The 21432-nt window shown below is 43.9% G+C and overlaps 2 protein-coding genes and 1 long non-coding RNA gene across 5 annotated transcripts; 1 reads left to right on the forward strand and 2 right to left on the reverse strand.

The window, feature by feature from the left end:
* Window positions 1-50: 50 nt before the first annotated feature.
* LOC135172910 (uncharacterized) lies at window positions 51-4425 on the forward strand. Of its 3 annotated transcripts, XR_010301210.1 has the most exons (5): window positions 51-846; window positions 1162-2295; window positions 2402-3347; window positions 3446-3614; window positions 4187-4425. It is a non-coding gene; the product is annotated as an uncharacterized LOC135172910 (long non-coding RNA). The 3 variants fall into 3 exon arrangements; XR_010301211.1 differs by having other exon boundaries at window positions 1162-3347; window positions 3446-3603; XR_010301209.1 differs by having other exon boundaries at window positions 52-846; window positions 1162-3347; window positions 4187-4424.
* A 4890-nt stretch (window positions 4426-9315) lies between these two features.
* LOC135172905 (germ cell nuclear acidic protein-like) lies at window positions 9316-11227 on the reverse strand. The gene is made up of 4 exons (XM_064139410.1): window positions 10950-11227; window positions 9977-10891; window positions 9670-9834; window positions 9316-9584 (listed from the first exon to the last, which is right to left on the reverse strand). Exons 1-4 carry the CDS (start codon window positions 11103-11105, stop codon window positions 9381-9383), a joined length of 1440 nt encoding a protein of 479 aa, XP_063995480.1. The 5' UTR covers window positions 11106-11227; the 3' UTR covers window positions 9316-9380.
* A 4495-nt stretch (window positions 11228-15722) lies between these two features.
* LOC135172587 (uncharacterized) lies at window positions 15723-21432 on the reverse strand. The gene is made up of 2 exons (XM_064138732.1): window positions 19875-21432; window positions 15723-19810 (listed from the first exon to the last, which is right to left on the reverse strand). The coding sequence occupies exons 1-2, from the start codon at window positions 21430-21432 to the stop codon at window positions 15723-15725; spliced, it is 5646 nt and encodes a 1881-aa protein (XP_063994802.1).

A 21432-nucleotide genomic window follows, 5' to 3' on the forward strand; every position in this document is an offset into this window, starting at 1 on the left:
ATAAAAAAACACGAGGTGATCAAACCGTTTACTTCATTATTGCGGAAAATTATCGACGGTGCTGTAGGCGATATTTAAAGTTGAAATAAGGAATATGTACATTATATTATATTATTATATAATATTATATTGAATGTATAGTGCTGGAAAACAAATAGAATGTATTAGAAATTGAGTCAGGAAATCGAGTATTAGTCTAAGCAAGATTACACTCAGTAACATATGGATATTGACTGAGATCATCGGGTGATTAGCTGTAATATTATACTCATGTATTTTGAAACGAGACGAAGTTGTAAAATTTATTTTGCTAGTGAACTGCGTATAGATAGTTGAAATGGGAGTTGGAATATATAGGGAGAACTGTAGCCTGCGTATGTAGCAGAGATCATAGGGAAGATTAGCAGTGCCAATCCCGGGAGATTAACCACGAAATGTGCTAGCGGTAGCGCCGGAACTAATTTTACAGCCGGACTTGTCGGTATGGCACCGAACATTACGGCTGCAAAATCGGAGCAGAGGGAAAAGTCGGTAACGCTGATAGCGTGGGGTGGGGGAATCAGAGATCATGCGCCTTGATCTCTTGTTCATATGACTATCTCGAAACGGCTTGATCAGGATATGCTTCCTCATACAGTTTAAATATCTGAGTCCGGCTCAAGTGAGAAGGTAGAAATTTCTTGGAGGTTCTGCTGCGAGAATAGTGCGACTCATACGCCGGGAAACTCAGTATGTGAATTCTAACTACTGTCCCGAAATCCCCAACGAATTATTGATGATTTGTTTGAATAAATTGTCAAGTGCTGGATTTGAACCAGGTCTGTTTCGAGCGGCTTGTTTTCAGAGGTAAGCACGCAACAAACTACGCCAAGGATCGCTTTGAGTTGATTTCAAACAATGAAGCAAGTCGAGTAAAAATACTAAGATAAGTCAACTTATCCTTTCCCAGCAACTCAACCTCCGAGGATATGTCAACTTATCTTCATTTGCGCTGTCATAATTTCACTTATCCTCATTATTTTCGTTCGATACTGGCACCAAAAATCAATTTTCAGCTAAATCCTTTTGTGAGGAATTCCGGAACAATGTTATGCTTCAATTTAAACAAAAAACCCATTTTCAAAAAAAATGTACTTATTCTTGTTTACCACTTCGCTACAGAATTCACTGACGACATTATCGTCATTGGGCACAGCAAAACCTGGGAAACGTCAACGAAAAGGAATTCAAGCCCCAGCCGATGATTTCCAGATGCGGCGCATCTAATAGTGACTTAAACTCAACCCATCCAAATCACAAACACATATAATTTGTTTTCAACTCCCAAAAATCTTCATCCAACATCACTCTTTAGAACACCCCCATCGAGCATTATCCCCATTCTAGCCATCTTGGGGTTGGAGTTACTGCATTCTTAATCGCAAGAGACCATGCCGAGTGGAAATTTCGTCAGGCGACCCTCAAGTTGGATCAATATTGGACCCGACAATAGTCAGGTTTGCCTGAGCTAGTAATCCCGGATGAAAAACTGATCAAATCGTGATCTGGTTTGTGTAATCAAAAATAACGCAGGTCAATTATGATCAGGTCCTGATCTAATGGGCATGGCCTTAATTTGATGTCAGGTCGCCTGAAATAAAACGGACCAAATTCTTATCTTCCTGATATGATTTCAGCCATTAGACGGCGTTATGAACCATTTCTGACTAGGCTGGAATGTGAGGCAATTGATTTCAGGTTGAACCGGAAAAAACCTGAGAATGAAATTATAAAATTTTGGGTAAATGTCTATTATAGCCCCCCCGGGAATTATACCGGCGATTTTGCCGATCCTTGTGTACAACGGGGATCGGGTAAACTCGACGGGTTCTGAGGCTATCAGGAGTCTTAAAGTGATTCCTCTATCAGTATAGAATGCGACGCGAATTGAATCACATGAAGCTTAGTGAGATCTTTGTAGTTAGTGAGAATTACGAAGTGCTAGTTGAATTCTTACGTGAACATAAAGTGTTACTGAGAGAGGTGAAGTGCCCTATGAAGGATTTCATCACTTCACAGTAAACCATTCAATCAATTTTGTGGATCCTGTGACACACACAAAATATTGAGAGATCATGGAGAGACCTCGAAGGACAACTCCAGAGATACGGCACAAGTGAAGACCATTACCAAGGATATCTGTGTGAATTCGTATTTAAGAGGAGCGTATCATTCCAGGATAGAGTGACACAATGATGGGAAACAATGGCCAAACATTACACCGCAAACGGGAATTTGAATCTACAATAACTCAAGGTGATAGCCGTACCCAAAGGAATAAAGATCAGGCATCGACTTAGGTGATAATAGTGTAAACAAATTTAAATTCTCTTCTATTTATTGAATTTGCTGCTAGAAGCAGCAGTGGCGAAGATTACACTTATTATCAACACAAGACGTTTAAGGTAACAGGCTATGTTTACCTCTGGAGGGATTAGCTGCGCCTGGGTGAGTGAATGCCAATTATAACATCTCTTTGTATTGTTCATTGTCTCTAAATGTACCAACATGTGTTGTTATGGGGCCGTCAACCGCCACGTCCATGCCGTGGCCCTGGGTAATGCAGAGAGCGGTATACAAATTCCAACGTTATGTGGAAACTAATTGTTTCCCCACAAAACGGTTTGCAGATTCGTTATCAGGAGTTCGAAATCTATTGACACTGCAAAAATCAGAACGACATTCCGTGGGGGGGGGGGGTGATACTAGACATTTACCAGATTTTGTATATATGCTGACTTTGCGTGTGAATTTTAAATCGCTTTTGCACGTGAAATTATGAACATATAATTTTGTAGATGGTTTCAGGGAATATCACAAATCTGAATGTTTCAGTATTAAATTATTTTCATCATTCCAGACAAATTCATAACTTTTGTTTATTTACCTCTCAATTTTATAAATATATTAAATTATTATATGCCTGAATCACCGAGACGATAGTTATCCATAACCTCAATTATCCAAGCGTACGCGTGTTTATCTTCATCTTCAACGAAGATCTCATTCCATGAGTAGTGAAACCATGCTGGTGTGATGAGGACATCAAGAAGATAGAGGATACTCGTCGACAATGTATCGATACACATGCGTGATCTTTGACAGCAGCGGTTGGTCAGATTTAATCACAGCTAGTCCGCGGTCTTGCGGGGAATAATGAAATAAAACAACAGAATGCTGAAGCCGTTATTATGCCTGCGAATCGAGCTCCGATCGGAGATCTTCATCAATACTTCTGTGAGACTCTGGAAGAATTCGCCATCTTCAATGATATGCTTCGAGATAATCCGGAATATCGCAATTTGGTGGTAAGTATTCAATTGAAAATAATATTCGCTATGCCCAAATTATTGATCATTTAAATATATGCCCATATGATGTTCATTATTGTTTATTTCTGTTACAGTACTATGGCTTAAAAGCCCAAATCAACCTCAATGGTAAGTTGAAATACAGCATCGGAAAGATACTGAGAAGTTTGATGAGTAAAAATATTCTCGAACATTATACTGCCCAGAAGAAAACGGAACGAAAAGGACTGATAACTGATTTACAGTTGTGAAAGTACGTAAAAGGTACTTTTTTGTAAAGATAATCTAATATTTTGGAATGAATGATGTATGAGGAATAGCTATGCAATTTGCTGGGATTAGGGCAAGTGGGACAATTTGTGGTGGAAAAGAATTATTATCACAAATGGTCCACGAAACCTATTGATGAAGTACTTTATTAGACGTGAGCCTTGTGTCCTTATTCTACAAATTATGTCGCGTGGAATTTATCGCCTTTCGTATCTCATTAATTATTCGTTGAAATGCTAACACTCCGGTGATTTTACAAAATAAAGTCTTAATAGATGATGTACTTGAAAAAACCGGTAAACTTATACGTTTCTTATAACATATCTAAACCCCCGAATTTAACTTCTCGATAAGGACTCTGGACACAATCTATAGATAAGAACTGCTCTGATTGAGTGTTCCAAAACTAACTGTCCGCGTTGCGGTTGTTCTACACGAACTGGCCCCGAATTCCAATGACCCCGAGGTTACCCGAAATTTCTCGACTGATCTGACTCTCAACCTGGTGATTTTCTGTTTACGTTTCAAACAAATGATTTTGTAATGATTTTTGTAATAATTTTCAGCTCAATTAGCAGAAGCTTCACATCAGGGGAAGCCTGAACTAAAGGAGAAGGAATTAAATTCAGCTTTGAGCACGGCCATGAATAATTACAAGTCTTCCAAGAAACGTCCTAACAACAACAATGCCATTCAAGATGTCAATGGGAATAGGGAAAATTAAGGACCTGTAGAACATGAGCCAGTCAATCTTAGGACGTCAAGTGTTTTACGAAAAACTTGTCATCAAAATAATTTAAATTGGTTATAGAATTAAAATATGTTGTTATGCTTTAACTATAGGTTCTATATATATTGTAGCCGTTTATTTACTAAATGTTGATATTATAAAGGATTTGCGATATAAATAAAAATCAATGAAATTGAATCCAATTTAGATTTTTCAACCTTCATCTGACCTTGATTCGACAAACCTGATCCCATTCAGAACCGGAAACTTGATCCAGTCTGAAACTGATTACTGAATCAAATCCTGATTCATAACGCCGTTACACTACTGATCAGGGCTTCATCCCATCATCATTTGATTTTCTGATCCAACATCAGGTGCAACTAGATCCAATCCTGGTTTGGACCTGATCACAATTTCCACTCGGGATTCTCCCCCTCCCCCTTCTCCAGACGTGTCCGAGCAGGTTTCTTTTTTGTCGGCATGTTCTTTCAAGACGGCTTCGATGCGCTGGGGGGCTCTCTGGGGTGAAGGTCCCGAAAAAATGTTTTTCTCCCACAGGAAATGGGTGGTGTGGGAAACGTAGATTACATATGTGGAAAATCAAATAATTATATGACTCATCACCTACACTCAATGCGGTATTATGAAAACAACCTTGCCAGGTTATGGTTTTCGGAAACCTCGCATGGCCTATTAATCTACTCTACTTACATAATAACAAACACTTAGGCCATTACCCACTGCCAAGGGGGGGTTTGGAAAAATCCATACTGTCGGCCGGTTCAGATGGCCGAAGGACACTTTGCAACCATGACGGCGCCAGGTCACAAGTGACTGACGCAGGCATGGCTCCCGCGGGGAACCTCGGGGCGGTGGTCCTTGGTGTCAGCCTGACACCCAGAATGTGAAAAGTGGATAAGGGTATTTGGGATTAAAAGAAATAGAATAGAAGAAGAAGAGGAAGAAAAGAGAAGAGGTGAATCTAATTCTCATTCATTTCTCCAACCGGGACAGGGTTACCCGGAGAAGGTTACCGGGTTCCTGTCCCGCGACTCTCGTCTCCGTCAACCAGAGCGGGTTGGTCCCATTCATTCGTTCACTCATCGTCGCCGCGATTTCTAATTTCCGCGTACGCTTCCACGCATTTCAACCACATACATTCCCTGCAAAAATCCGCGAACACGGCGAATGACTCCCTGGACGACACTAGCGCTTGTGCCGCCTGGGGCCATGGGCGATTCCCGATTATTCCCGCGATGCACTCCCGCTGTGGTGCATATATCGGACAGTCCATGATGAGGTGCTGGACTGTGTCTTCAGCCTGGTCGCACTTGCAGTTGCGTGATTGGGCAAGGCACCGGTCATGAAGATAAGACCGGAATTGCCCATGCCCTGTCAGGACCTGCGAGACCCAGTGGTCGCACTCGACCCACTTAGCTTCCAGGCGCGCCGCAGTATCGGGGAAGAACGCAAAGGCGTTTCTCCCGGTTGAAGCCCGCTCGAACCTACTCCGCCAGAGATTTCGGATCTCTGTTTTTATTTCCTCAACGGCCTCGATCGGGCGGCCGTTGTTACCAACGCGCGGATTCGCGGGGTCTATATCTACATCTCCTATTCTGACCGGAATGCCTTTCTTGGCTTGGTAGCACGCTGCTCTTTCCCTCAATAATAGGTCCACAGGAAGAACTCCCGCCGCTGCGCAGAGTGCTTCGTGTGAGGCCGTCCTATACGCGCCAGTCACCGTCAGCAGCGCGCTCCTCTGTGCGGTACGGAGTTTCTTCCAGTCGTAGGGTGTACACCGGTCCACTCACCCGTGGGCTGCATACGACGCGACAGCCTGAAAAACGCCCTGAAATACTACCTTAACCGATCGGTATACTCATCATCTACAGTCATATATGAATTATTCATTCAAAAATGATTTTTATATTCGATGGAGTAACGTAATATGATTTATCGTCAAAAATATTGATGATCAGGATTATCATGATTATTATTTTTGGCCTCAGACGCGCTTCTGAAGTGACGAAGGGGATGATTGAGTGCCTACCAGGTGCGCTCTAAATCGCCGCCACAAACCAACTTTCCGAGCGAAGGTCGGAGTTATCGTGCCGATGCTGAGTGGTACTGGAGGACAGTGTCTCGAACTATACCCTTGGGGCGCCAGACAACATCCCATTGTATGCATGCCTTACACCGGTATCCGGAATGCCGGGGCGGACTTTCTTTTCCAGGACACTCGTGGGACATACAGGGTGTCCCAAAATTGAACGTCCAGACTTTAAACTTAAGTCGGGGGTGAAATTCTGGATCGAAAAGTCCTGAGCGACTTTTTGATCAGATGCACCCTCTTCAACTTATTCAGGGTTGAAGTTGGACGAATCAGGGGCGTGGAATACCCGGTCGCACGACGGTGAGGAAAACGTTCGAGTGTGGTGGTGTCCCCACCATACGGTAGTACTCCCCTGCGGCGGCAGAAAGAAATGACTGGCGGTGGTGGGTAAGAGGGAGGGGAGGGAAATGAAAAAAATGAACACCCAAAAAAAAACAAAATCATCAGCGATTGATCATTTTTTTTCTCCTTCGCTGAAAGAAAAAATGAAAATCTCATACAGGGCCAATGGGGCTTTAGAAAATTAAATCGCTGGGTTTTTTTTTCCAGCGCTGTAATTTTCAACGCTGTTTTTTTCTCCTATTCAATTAGATTAAGAGATGTAATGGGCCTCAATCGATGGGGAATTCATTCCTCCATCGAATGCCCTTGGTTTCATCCCTTGGCATTAATTAGGGGAGGAGTAAATAATTTTTATGTAGCGGGCGGGTGTTCATTTTTTTCATTTCCCTCCCCTTCCTCTTACCCGCCGCCGCCAGTCATCTCTTTCTGCCGCCGCAGGGGAGTAGTACCGTATGGTGGGGACACCACCACACTCGCATGTTTTCCTCACCGTCGTGCGAGCGGTTATCCCACGCCCCTGATTCGTCCAACTTCAACCCTAAATGAGTTGAAGAGGGTGCGTCTGATCAAAAAGTCGCTCAGGACTTTTCGATCCAGAATTTCATCCCCAACTTAAGTTTAAAGTCTGGACGTTCAATTCTGGGACACCCTGTATATGAACCCAAATATGAAAAATTTCAACGCCGAGGACGGTGCTGTCATAGAGGGAATGTCTGAAGCATGCAGGGAGTCGACCGCGGCTTCTGATGCTCCGCCAGGTATTCAAAAGATGGCGGTGGAGAATACAGGAGGTTCAGAGGGAGGTGCAACCGCAGATTGGACCACCGATGAGCAGGATGCCAAAAGTAAGAAGCCCTATTGGATTATGAAGGTCGAAATGAATGAACCCTTAGAGTAATTTTAACACAGAGAATTATTATTAAAAATTATAAGACTTTAGACAGTCCGGAGGTACTTTACTGCACGAAGACTTACACGGAACTAACTGAACATTACTAGTGAGGCCCACTGTTTGATGAGGGACCTAGATCGGAGGAGATCGTGCGGTCGGGGGCGAGCAGGTCCAGAAAAAAATAACACTCAACACGTGTTACCACAGGTCAACTTTTATTTTATAAAAAACTTCGTCACTGCACAATATCAATTATAAAAAATACTGATGAGCGGTTCCGCGTACAATAATATTAATAGTTGAGCGGCCGCAAATAATTAACAGGCTCGATATGAGCAATACCGGAGAAACCGTTGACGAGCGGGTCGAATGTTCGAGAAAGTTCGAATGTAGAGCTGAGCGGTACACTTGAACATACGTCTTGTGGTTGAGACTACCCGAATTGCTCCGAATTCCAATCCCACGTGACCTTCGGTGGGGCTATTATCCTATGCAGGAAAATAGCGAGCTGAGTCCAGGAAGTGGCGCCCCGAAACCAAAGGTATACCAATTAGTCCCATGACAACGATCGATTTGTTTTGATCGTTGCCTAACGGTGAGCGGTATGTAAATGTGTGTGAGTGCGGACCTGCCGAAAGGCAGGAATTCCAACACCCATGTTAAACTCCTCTCTAGAGGACACACAATTTCTGGTTCCACCCTTACCTCTTGGAGTTTTCTTTCTTGACCATCTCTGGTTGCCAGATGTATTTTTGGAAAACCCCGCCCTACGAACGTCCCTCTGGGGTTCGAGTCACTTATACTTGTGAAAAACTAAATCCAATTCTCCGTAGACAGGACAGTCACCTTTGAAAAGTAATAAAAATACTAGCGAATTCTATATATTGTGTGTGCAGTGATTAATCCCATCATTGAGATTTTATAGATTATAATTGCATTGATTGTGTATTGCAAAAAAAGAGAAAGTGAATTTAGTCCTTTTTTCTTTCGAGTGAAATTAATTTTTCAGCTTGGAAGTGTCGCTGATCAATTCGTGATTACGGGCACCATAGTCTTGAAAATTCTTCTTTTTGCATTTCAGACCTACATCATTCCCAATGAAAATTATGGAATATGAACAATGGCCGATTACAATGGTTTCATTAGAAAGGAAAAATATGAAGTTCCCCGACAATAGGGGTCTGATAGACGATGTTACATTGAAAAATCATTGATTTCATCGCTCTCATTGCACGTTGATGGAAATCACTGCTACATATATCTATTTAATAGAATACATATCAGTGCTACACGCAATTGCGGTTCTTAATTAGTTGAACCTGAAGAGCCTGAATTTGACGCATTTGCAACGCTGATCTAACGGGGAGACATCAATTTTAAACAATGAAAGAAAGAGAGCATACAGCCATGGCCCATCAACTTCATACTTTTGTATTTCTGGACCTTCCACATAATTTCTAACGAAAATAAATGAATGTGAAAAATGACCGATTACAATGCTTCCATTCGGCAGCTAAAAGCCGAGAAGAGCTCAAAAGGCGGAGCAAAAAAGGGTAGCCGTGGAGGTGTAATAATAGTTTGAAATACAAAAATCATTGAAAGAAAGACACAATAGTTGACTGACAATAATAATTATCTGTAATGTGCGTTAATGAAGTACAAGTAATCCAAACTATGATATCAATCTTCTGATTCGGGTTGCTTTTCAGTGCAATTAGGCCCATTGTTGGGTAAGTCATATGCATTATATCCTCCAGCGATACGCTTCGGTCCATTCGAACCGTTACGATAGAAACCGAATGTTGTATACAAGTTTCCACATTCGATTTTTTCTCTAGGGGTGAAATAGAACTCCGCGTCTATTCCATCGAATGTATATGTTCCCTATAATTCAAGGATATCAATCGATAATTGATCAGTTTTCTATTACATGATCGAAATTTAACAACGATGTGATGGAATGACATACAGCTTTGATGTTGCATCCACTAGCACCTCCAGCGATTATTTGTGAAAGAGAATCCCAAACTATCTTCGCCCAAGAATCACGAGGTTCACTGCTGGCTTCACATAATGTCAGCATTGTAGCAGGAGAACTGGCATACATTTTACTGCCATAAACCGTATAAGAGATCTATTAAACAGACACTATTGAAAACTTGTGGAATAAATGTATAAATGATTAATTTGAAAATGCTCAGTATACCCATCCGAATCATGAAAAAGAATGACCAGTGAATATTACATGTCGAAGGACTCGCATTACAAATGCTCACCGTTATATTGGTATCTTGATTAACGTCTTCATGCCACGTGAAGCTGCAGGGGAAATCGGAGCAACTAATTTCTTTGACTGTAAACAAATCTTCCATATCGTGGTAAATTGAGGAGAATGTCAGTTCTCCGATGACTCCGGATAATTCAGATTCGGGTTCATGTTCCAGTTCCAGTTCTGATTCCGGTTGCGATTCCGGTTCTGGTTCTGGTTCTGGTTCTACTTCTGGTTCTATTTCTGGTTCTGGTTCTGGTTCTACTTCTGGTTCTACTTCTGGTTCTACTTCTGGTTCTACTTCTGGTTCTACTTCTGGTTCTGGTTCTACTTCTGGTTCTGGTTCTGGTTCTGGTTCTGGTTCTGGTTCTACTTCTGGTTCGACTTCTGGTTCTGATTCTGTTTCTGGTTCTGGTTCTACTTCTGGTTCTGATTCTGGTTCTGGCTCTACTTCTGGTTCGACTTCTGGTTCTGATTCTGGTTCTGGTTCTGGTTCTACTTCTGGTTCTGGTTCTGGTTCTACTTCTGGTTCTACTTCTGGTTCTACTTCTGGTTCTACTTCTGGTTCTGATTCTGGTTCTGGCTCTACTTCTGGTTCGACTTCTGGTTCTGATTCTGGTTCTGGTTCTACTTCTGGTTCTACTTCTGGTTCTACTTCTGGTTCTACTTCTGGTTCTGGTTCTGGTTCTGGTTCTGATTCTGGTTCTGATTCTGGTTCGACTTCTGGTTCTGATTCTGGTTCTACTTCTGGTTCTGATTCCGACTCTGGGTCGGATTCGGGAGCAGGTTCTGGCTCTGTTTGGGATTTTTGAGCGTTTTCTTCTTCTGAACTTGATGACGATGAGGAACTTGAGGAAGAACTTGACGAGGAATCAACATTGTCCTTACTTGGATTACAGTTCGGAAAAAATGGAATAAATATCTAAAGACATGAAAAATAGAATAGTTTATTACGTCGTGTAGAACATTTTTTATCATACCTTAACACGTTGCAAGAATCGGCATTCAAATCTTTTAATTGGAGCGAAAAATCCCGTGAATTGTACATCACCATGGCCATTCTTCGAATCAGATTGTGATAACTCCATGAGCATGCACAATTGTATGCAAAATAAGATGGCTGACAAAGGTTTCATGGTTGATGGCTCAGTCAACGATACGTACCACAATGTTCTTGCTATTCCCGTCAGTTATGTTGTCAGTAAAGGCTACACGAGAAATGAACATTGCCTTATCAGAGAAAGAGATAATTGACGACCAAGTTGATTAGTTTTGTTCACTCAAGTATTCAGCGATAAATACGTTGTGTAGTCATTTTCTATCGTTCTGAAAGCCATTACTAAAGTTGACGATAGATAGAGACTTGTATGAAACTTGAGTTGACGATAATCGATGACTAGCAATGTCAGTTTCCAATGAACAATGGATATTGATATAAAACCATACATGTTAAATAGTATCTGTTGGGTGAGCGATCTGGGTTGTGTAAGAGGAGTGGGTGAGGAGAGCTGGTGGTAGTGAGGGGTGATTAAAGAGAGAATGAGGGGAACGAGGGGGGCCGAGAAAATATGACACAATGATTCACACACGAGTTCAGTAGATCAAGTCACTGTTTATTATAAAATACATAATATTTAATTGAGATACAATGGTGAGCAGCACTGATTTTATTCATTGATTATGAAATGAGTTTACTAGTGAGCAACCGAGAATTACACGATACGGTGAGAATTCTAATATTGAGAATAACTAAAGCGCACCGATACACGTGTTCAGACTGTGATGTCCGGAAGACGAGAGAGCGATTTTGGGAGAGGTCACAGCCGAGAACAATCCAGATCGATGGCACGTGACCCCTTCCGATTGGTCAAAGGGCGTGTTTCCGGGGTTGATGTCTCCGGAAAATGGCGCCCAATTAAGCAAAAATGCCAAAAGGTCCCCTGGCAACAGCGGGCTGTTTTGGGCCAGGGGTCGAGCGGTTATCGGTTGTAGAACTCGAGGGAAGGGGAGGTTGGGATTTAGCCGGATTCCCAACAGTATCTAATATTAATAAAGTCATTTCTAGGCCTCTAAATGGAATATTTACACTACGATACTCGAACACTATTGAATATTTCCTTGTTGAATACGGAATAACATTATAATCTAATGACTATCGGCTTCCTATTCCATTGAGGATTGAAGATTCTTAGTTCCTCTAAATTGGAATAATAGATATACTGCACAACCCGCAGTAGGGGCCTCTGAAAGTAATTAAATCTGCTGCTGAATTATCAGAAAGAAAATTCTCTCTCACTTGCACGCCCACTCTCAGGAGGCCTAATAAAGTTCACTTATGTCAATTTTTATAAGAATGACTATGATGCGCGGAATCTTGAAAAAACTTCCTACATGATTTTCCTTCCTACCATGCAGTTCAACGTGCGTCGGACCGACTGAGAAAAGTTCGAGGTGACCCTCGACAAGAAAGCCCGTAAGAGACTCGTGGATCATCTGTTAGCAAATCCAGCGGATGTTGAAAGAATGGCAGAAGTACTAGATGACGTCCCCATCAAAGCCTGCCAAGATTCGATGCTGCGCAGGAAACACTATCATCGCGCCAATCCGTGGTGGACGGAGGAGCTGACCAGGAAACGTAAGTGGATCCATCATCTCCGAAACGTATAGGTGCTAAGTAACCTAGTGTAGTCCTGCGGGACTACACAAGCCTAAGCCGTAGGACTACAGTAGGTGACTTAGGACGTATAAGGAATGTAGCTGGAGGGGGTACGTGACCACCAAAGGCAATGCAAATCCCTGGGGCTTTCACTACAAACACGCGGCGGACAAATTGAGAGTATGCACGGCACTCAGCGCACTTAGAACCGCTAATATCATGACACTACCAATACCTCAGACTGCTGAAGTACTGCCACGCACACACGTACCCGAGGAGCATGACCCCAACAAAAACACACCGGAACAGGCAGACATTCGCGATCGTGTACGGAACTTGAGGGTTCGGCGACGGCGACGTATGCAGCTCAAGGGTCGGTGGACCGGTGCACGGCGTACAACTCCGTACCGCACACAGGAGAGCGCTACTGACAATTACAGGGGCGTAGAGGACGGCTTCACACGAAAGGCACAGCATGGATCTGTTCTTACATGAGAATGCGAGGATAAAGAAACTCCACAGCGAAACTACTGTCAGTATCCCTGTGGGAAAACTTAAAGAACAAAAAGAGCAAGCCGATGAATGAGACAAAACAAATACCGGTATGCAATTGCGAGGTACAGCATAGTCGAAAGCTTCACCTAGTGATGCTTAGGAGGCAACTCTTTTTTTTTCTTTTTTGTGCGTAGTTCTTTTATGACCAGAAAGAGCAGTGCATTATCAAGCCAAGAAAGGCATTCCGGTTACAATAGGTACTGTAGAGATAGACCCCGCGAAGCTGTGCGCGCATGACGACGGTTGTCTGATCGACGCCGTCGAGGATATAAAGACAGAAATCCTAAGTTAGAAAGAGAAGGTTTGAGTGGGCTCAAACCGGGAGGAATGTCTTTGCGTTCTTCCCTGTCACAGTCGCGCGCGTGGATGAAAAGTGGCTCGCATGCAACCACTGGATTTCGCAGGTCTTCACGGGGCACGGGCAGTTCCGAACCTATCTTCAATACCGGTGGCTTGCTGATCAAGGCGACTGCAAGTGCGACCAAGCTGAAAACACATGTATACACCACACCGAGAATGCCTCGCGTACATAATCGAGAATGTCCCAAGGCTCCAGATGGCACAGGCCCTTGTGTACAGGGTCCCCTTTATCTTATTGCGAAAGGTGCACCGGCGTGTTTGGGGGGTGGTTTGGAACCGAAAAGTCCTTTTCCACTTTTCGCCCCGACGCACCCCTATCGAGATATGGGGGTGAAAAGACCGGCCAATGGGGCGCGAGCTTTGCGCGGCTGTACGTCCGTGTGCCGCGGGTAAGCGGTGTGCGTGCTTCCCCTTCTCCACGGACGGACGTTCCATTCCGCTAGTGAGAGGAAGAGAGGGGGGGGGGAGATATTTCTCTCTCAATCATTGCCAATTTCAAGACAAACCTTGGGGGGGGGGAGTAGTGGGGGTGATTAAATTACATAATTAATGTTTAAAATTGTCGAAATAATAATAAACACGTTAAATAATAAACGCGATTTCTTGATTATCAAAGAATCAAATTGTCTACAACAAATGTCTTATGGCGGGTCCCGTAAATCCATTTGTTTATGTAATAATTGGATGTAAAATTTAAACAACAATCCGCGATTAATTATTAAACTAAGACATCTACGCGATTTTTCGATAAGATCATTAATGTGTAAAATTGAATTTTTGGCAAAAAAACCGTCTTGACAAAATGTTGTAAACCGATTTGTTTACAGGATAATTGGCAAAACGTGTTTTTTGGTGGAAAAATTCTGAAAATCGCGGGCATCCCCCTTGGCGTTCCAAAGCTAATTATTTAAATGTTAATTATCTCATTATGCAATAGCCCTACAGTGTTTTGTCAAGAGATCTTTTGTATTGTAAATTTAATTTACAACAAGAAAGGTCTCTTGACAAAATGCTGTAAAAGAGCCTATTATCGAGATAATTAATGATAAACAATCGCGGGCAAATTTCAGAGGGGATAGCTCGCGATTTTCACGGAATCCGGAACAATAACCGCGTTATCTTGATTATCACGTAAACAAATGGATTTACGGCCTTTTGTCAAGACGGCTTTTTTGCCAGAAATGCAATTTTAAACATTAATGATCTTATCGAAAAATCGCGTAGATGTCTTAATTTGATAATTAATCGCGGATTATTGTTTAAAATTCAAATCCAATTATTCAATAAACAAATGGATTTTCGGGATTCCACCAGGAGACATTGTTTGAGATAGCGACGAGTATGCGGTGCCGATTTGGGATCGGTGGGAAAAATAAAAAGACACAAGACACGTTAGACTGTTGGGGGATGCACTGTTTAATTTATTATAAATAATTTGAGGCGTAACCTCGCGTCTTTGAGAGAATTTTACAGTTAAAGCTTGTTAATTTCAATTCACGCACTGCTGGTGATGTACTAAGACCTTTAGAGAGTTTACATACGCGATTGAAAATTGAGGCTTTCTTTGAGATAGTTAATTGAGAGATAACTACAAACACTGTAACGTCTGTTATTCGTCAACGCTGTAGATGAACTGGGGTTCAGAAACGTCCGTTGAGTAGACGAATCTAAACGTGTGATAGTTTTTGATCCATCTATAGGATTTTGAGAGAAACTGTATAAATCTCAATAACTAAACATGATAGCTAGTTATCATCGCGATAGTCTCCAATTGGTGATGTACAATTTGATAATTATGGAGAACACTGTATTGTGATAAGTTGAGTCCGAATTCAATTCGCGAATATTCTATCGAGAATTACTTATTGCGTATTCACTGTTGACTGTTGAGTTATTCTAGACTGTTCGAGATTGAGAGAAACTGATTGAGAACGAATTGAGAAAGAATTATATCTGTTTTTGGATCTCTTTATATACCCAAGGGTTGTGTTGATGGGATTAGCAACCCAAGGATTTGGAAGGTTCGAGACGAATTCCTCAGTTTGAATGCTCTCGAATTCTTCGCTGGAGAATTGGCTAAATTTTCTCTCTCTTTTAAACATCCCGGGGGCCATTCATCATCAGGGATGATGAATTATCTGTCTTGAGCTTCTCTTCTACGGTGGATGGCTTTGGTGGGTGTCTAATCCTCTTCTTGCTCTGGCTCCTCCTCTGGAGGTTCTTCTGCTGGAGGTGGGTCTGTCGGTAGGAGGCAGAGCTTGGCGATGGGTCTTTTGAAGATTGAGCTGGTGCTGGTGATCCTCTCTAAGATGGGAGTTCCATTTTGTTGTGTTGGAACTGATGCTTTTGAGGTCCTGATGGTTGCAACTCTGGTTAGGCCATCTGCTCCTGGGTGAATTTCTATTACTCTTGCGAGGGGCCATTTTGCTGGAGGATAATCTTCGTCGATCATCAGGACCATGTCTCCAACCTCGATGTTCCTCTCTCTCTGGTTCCACTTATAGATGGCTTGATATCGTTGGAGACACTCTCTAGCCCATCTGGACCAGAACTGCTGGATTTTTTGAGTAACCAGATTCCATCTTTGTAGTTTTCTGGGCTCTCTGTTGAGGAAGGTTGGTTCTGGTATGATCTGGAGTGGCTCACCGATCAGGAAATGTCCTGGGGTGAGTGCTTGGAGGTCTTCTGCGTCATCCGTCATTGGAGTGATTGGCCTCGAATTCAGGCAGGCCTCGATTTGGATGAGGATGCTGTTGAGTTCCTCGTAGGTGAATGTTGATGATCCGAGGACTCTCTTGAGGTGGAACTTGGTGGATTTCACAGCTGCCTCCCATTTTCCACCAAAGTGGGGTGCTCTCGGTGGTGAGAAGCTCCATTGAGTCCCCTGTGTGGCGAGGGCAGCTTGAATTTCGAGGTTCTCTCTAGAGGGTTGATTGTACAGCGTCTTGAGTATTGATGCTGCGCCAACAAATGTAGTGGCGTTATCGCTGTACATCACTTCGGGGATTCCTCTTCTTCCGGTGAATCTCTTATATGCCCCTATGAAGGCATCTGTCGTCTGCCTGGACACGAGCTCGAGATGAACAGCTGATGTGCTGAAACAGACAAAAACTGCAATATGCACCATAGATGGTTGGGCGTTTGTAGGCCGCCATTTGAGAATGGGAAGTGGACCTGCATAGTCCACTCCCGTGTGGAGGAATGCTCGTGTTGGTGAAGTTCTAACAGCCGGCAGTGGTGCCATTCGCTGTTGAGTCTGGCGTCCTCGGTGTCTGATGCAGATGGCACATTTCTGGATATGGGCTCTGACAGTGCCTCTGCCACCGATGATCCAGTACTTCTGTCGCGTGAAAGCTAGGGTGAGTTGTGTCCCACCGTGCAGAGTTTTTCGGTGAGCTTCTTCGAGGACTAACGTCGTTAGTCGAGACTGTCGAGGCAGGATTGCTGGGTGAATCTCTTCGGGATCCAGCTGTGAGTTTTTGAGACGGCCTCCTAGTCGGATAATTCCGAGTTCGTCTAGAGTGGGCGTTAACTTTGCCAGAGGATGACTCCGTGGTACTTGAGCGTTTCTCACGAGCAACCTATGAACAGAAGCAAAATATTGAGCTTGAGTTATTTTTACCCAGAATATCCTGGCCTCGGTGAGTTCTCTAATGGTGAGGACGGGCGTCTGGGGAACTGGCTGTCTTCTAAATCGCTCGATTGCTCTGTTCAGTGTCGCTGTTACTTGGAGTACCTTTTCCATTCTGGAGTACCTGTTGAGTAGTTCGGCTAAGGCATTGATCTTCATGGCCACTGGATAGGACGGTGACGGTCTTGCTTCGGTTGCTGCTACTGCTGGGACGTCTTCTATTGAGGAAGGCCATTCCTGGGGATCCTGATTAATCCATTCAGGTCCGGTCCACCATAGGGGATGTACTGCTAGTTCTTGAGGAGCTATTCCTCTTGAGGCACAGTCGGCTGGATTCTCCTTGCCGCTGATATGTCTCCAGCTTGCATCTGGGAGTGAGTCCTGGATTTTGATGACTCGGTTTTGGACGTAGTCTTTCCATCTTGAGGGGTGTCCTTTTATCCATGCCAGGGTTACCATAGAATCTGTCCATAGGTGAGTTTCTACTTCCCTGAGGTCGAGCATCTCTTTGGTGATGACCACTAACTTCGTAAGCAGGACAGCTGCGTTGAGTTCAAGACGAGGAATGGTCATACGCTTGATAGGAGCCACTCTTGTTTTTGCGCAGACCAGTACTGTTGAAGTAGGCTCATTGAAGTTCTCTGTCCTGAGGTACACTACTGCACCCATTGCTGCGGTGGAGGCGTCTGCGAATCCATGGATTTGGATTCTCTTCGTCTTGGATGAAATTCTCAACCATCTCGGTACTGAGATTTGATTCAGCGTATTGAGATTGAGCCTGAAGTCTTTCCATTGGCGTTGATAGTCTTCTGGTAGAGGTTCATCCCAGTTGAGTTTTAACTTCCATAGATCCTGGATGATTATTTTCCCTCGAGTGACTACTGGTGCGATGAGTCCCAATGGATCGAAGAGTTGAGCTATTTCTGATAGTGTTGTCCTCTTCGTGAACACTGCTGAATCAAACTCCTTTGATTTGTATTGGAATGTATCAGTGGTTTGATGCCAATACAATCCAAGGACTTTGGTGATAGGCTCTTGGAATTGGATTATCGATTGAGTTGATGATATTCCTAATGTCTCCAAGGCTTGTGGACAGTTGCTGCTCCACTTCTGGAGTGGAAACCCGCCTGCTTGGCAAAGACCACTCAGCTGCCAGGCGATTTCTCTGAGTTCTTCTGCGGTTTCTGCTCCACCATAAATGTCATCGACATATCTGCCTTTGGTGAGTGTCTCAACTGCGGCAGGATATCGATGGCCTTCGTCCTCTGCTAATTGCTGGAGCACTCTTAGAGATAGCCATGGAGAACAGTTGAGTCCGTACGTAACTGTGGTGAGCTCGTAGGTGATGAGCTGTTGTTGCGAATTGTACCACAGTATTCTCTGGAGATTCCACTGGTCCTTGTGAACTTTTATCTGTCGAAACATCTTGACTATGTCTGTTCCAAAGACTAGTTTGTGCTTTCTCAGCCATGTCAGGACGTTCATCGTATCTGCTTGGAGCTTCCCACCAGGATAGAGGATATCGTTGAGGGATATTCCTGATGAGGTTTTGCTTGAGCCGTTGAAGACTACTCTCAATTTCGTAGTGAGTGCGTCTTCTCGTAGAACCCCGTGATGCGGTAGATAGTATGCTGTGGAGGGTTCTTCTTCTATTGGTGCTCTCCTCATGTGTCCTAATGCCTCATACTCATCGATGAAGTCTCTATAGAGTTTGGCATAATTATCGTGTGCCTTGAGACGACGTGCAACTGACTGGAGTTGCCTTGAGGCTTTGAGCTTTGAGTTGCCGAGTGCTTCTGCTGATGTCCTTAGAGGGAGTCTAACTGTATAGCGCCCGGTCTTGTCTCTTGAGTGCGTGGACTTAAATATTTTCTCACACTGGAGTTCATCTGGTGATAGCTCTGAGTTCTGCGTTGTGGGTAATTCTTCCTGGGTCCAAAATCTTTGAAGAAGCTCTAGGAGTTGTTCATTGGAGGATTCCTTTACGGCCGATAATGAAATCCTTGGTGAACAACCTTTGCATTCGAATGGTCCGGATAGGATCCATCCGAATACGGTTTGTTGGCCAACTAATTGAGTATTACTGGAGCTGACTACTCTCTGCTTGAGGATCCGCCCATAGGTATCAGCTCCTAATATGATGTCTATTGGCCCAGGTTTGAGATAGTCTGGATCGGCTAGTTGAAGACCTTGGAGTGGGTCGATCCTTGGTGATTTGCAGGAGAAGGATGGTAGCTTCACGGTGAGTTTCTTGAGGACGTGAGCTTCAAGGTCAACTTGTTCTGACCCGTCGAGTGCGTAGAGTGTAATTGAAGCTACTCCTCTCGTGCGTCCTGCGTTCGTCTCTGCGATTCCGATGAGCTCAATTGATGATGACCTTATTGAGAGGTAGAGAGATTTTACTAGTTGCTCCGAGATGAAGGATAGCTCTGATCCTTGATCGAGGAGCATTCTTATATTCAGTGTGAAGCCTCTTGGAGATTGGATTCTTGCTTGGGCTGTGGCTAGCAACACACATTGGTGAGCGTCTTTTGATAGGTGACTCCGCTGATTATTGAGTATCTTCTGATTGCGTGTCTCTTCTGCCTTACTGATCGTTGCCGTGTTGAGCGTAGTCTTTGGTGATGTACTTCTCGAGTCTGTTGAGTTGAGTGCGATCAGTAAGGGTTCTGATTAAAGTGAATGATTTTTATGTACACTCACTCCAATCTGTCGACTCCTTCTTTGGAGGTGCAATCTCTGCCTTTGAGGTGGAAGCTACTGGCTCGTTCTGGTGCACCTCTCCCGAGGTGTGTGGGCTGCCTCCGTGGATCAGAGTGTGATGCCTGCGTTTGCAGGTGAAGCACGTCTTTTGAGTCTTGCACTTTGAGAAGACGTGTGGCCCTAGACAGTTGAAGCACAGTCTGGTGGTTGATACGAAGTCGTTCCTCTTAATTGGTGACAGGGCTATGAATTTTTCGCAATTCGCGATGAAATGCGACCCCTTGCAGTAAGTGCAGTTGTTACTGGGCTTTGTTGCTTCCCGATGATCAGCTGATTGAGTTGACGCGGTGAAAACCCTTCTTGTTCCTTGAGGAGATGCTGGTCGTGGTCGTAGGGTCTGCGACTTGGAATGGAGTCGTTCTCCTGCGTTGATGCCTCGTGCGCACGACTCCACGAAGTTGGTGAACTCCTTGAGTGATGGGAAATCCTTGGAATCCCCTACTTTGAGTTCCCATGCTCTTAGGGTCTCTGTGTCCAGAGATCTTCTCAATAGATGAACCAGCATCTGTTCCAAAATCTGGTCTTTTGGAAGCTTGGTTGTGGTGATCAGCTGATCAAACGTCTCCAGCGTAGCTGCTGCGTTCGAATTGAGGTTCTCTGCGTTCGCCTTAGTGATTTTGGGAAGACTGAGGACCCTGTTGAATAGAGCTTGTGCTGCTAATCTAGGATCCTCATATTTCCTCACTAATTTGTCCCATGCCTTCTCATAATTCTCCTCGGTGATTGTGAAGGTGGACAATAATTGAGAGGCTGGTCCCTTGAGTGCCTCCTTGAGACGAACCAGCTTCTGTACTGGTGGGATTGAGTCGTCCTTGCCCACCAGTGATTGGAATAGATCTCTAAATTGGCTCCATTTAGAGTGACTCCCATCGAACGTGATGAGGGAGATTCGCTTCAGTTGATTGGCCTGCTTAGTTGAGGTGGAGGCGTTCGCCTCCTCTTTTTTAAGTTGCCCTTTCAGTTGATAAATCAACTTTGAGCATTCCCGACGCCATGTGGTGGCCTTTTTATACCCCTCATAGGCCAGGTACTCCTGAGTGGGAAGCAGGTTGACCGCGAATTCCTTTTGAATGGTCACTACCTCGTTCCAGTCAGCTTCCAGCATTTTCTCGTGGCCCTCGAGTTCATCTAACGTGAGCCTAGTTATTTGAGTGGCCAGTTCCAGCAGCTCCTTGTGCAGTTCACTAAATCCACGCAGCTTTGTTCGGATTTGCTGGAGCTGGAAGTTTTGTAGCGCAGACAGATTCAGCGGGTCCGGTATTGGTGGCACCCCAATACATGATTCCCGCGTCTTGATGCGAGTTGGAGTGGGCTCTGGTTGCTTTTGCTCTGAGACGTCATCATTAACCTCTAATGATGACGGACCTGGAGTGGGCATGTCCTCTGTAGCTTCGGACACTCTAATACTTGGACGAGCAAAATTAGCATCCGCATCTTTAAATTGATCATCGAGAATCTCTTCGAGATCGTCTGGGTGTTTTTGGTGTAAGTCAGACAT

This window comes from Diachasmimorpha longicaudata, chromosome 2 (assembly GCF_034640455.1).
Source record: "Diachasmimorpha longicaudata isolate KC_UGA_2023 chromosome 2, iyDiaLong2, whole genome shotgun sequence".
In the NCBI taxonomy this organism is placed as follows: domain Eukaryota; kingdom Metazoa; phylum Arthropoda; class Insecta; order Hymenoptera; family Braconidae; genus Diachasmimorpha; species Diachasmimorpha longicaudata.

What these genes read in the sequence shown, in the direction of transcription:
- LOC135172587 (XM_064138732.1), bottom strand. Translation starts at nt 21,432, where the DNA reads ATGTCTGACTTACACCAAAAACACCCAGACGATCTCGAAGAGATTCTC. An exon ending in GAAGGAGTCGACAGATTGGA is followed by an intron (nt 19,811 to 19,874) that starts GTGAGTGTACAT and finishes TCAACTCAACAG; the next exon opens with ACTCGAGAAGTACATCACCA.
- LOC135172905 (XM_064139410.1), bottom strand. Translation starts at nt 11,105, where the DNA reads ATGAAACCTTTGTCAGCCATCTTATTTTGCATACAATTGTGCATGCTC. An exon ending in GATTCTTGCAACGTGTTAAG is followed by an intron (nt 10,892 to 10,949) that starts GTATGATAAAAA and finishes TCATGTCTTTAG; the next exon opens with ATATTTATTCCATTTTTTCC. An exon ending in GTGGATGCAACATCAAAGCT is followed by an intron (nt 9,585 to 9,669) that starts GTATGTCATTCC and finishes CTTGAATTATAG; the next exon opens with GGAACATATACATTCGATGG.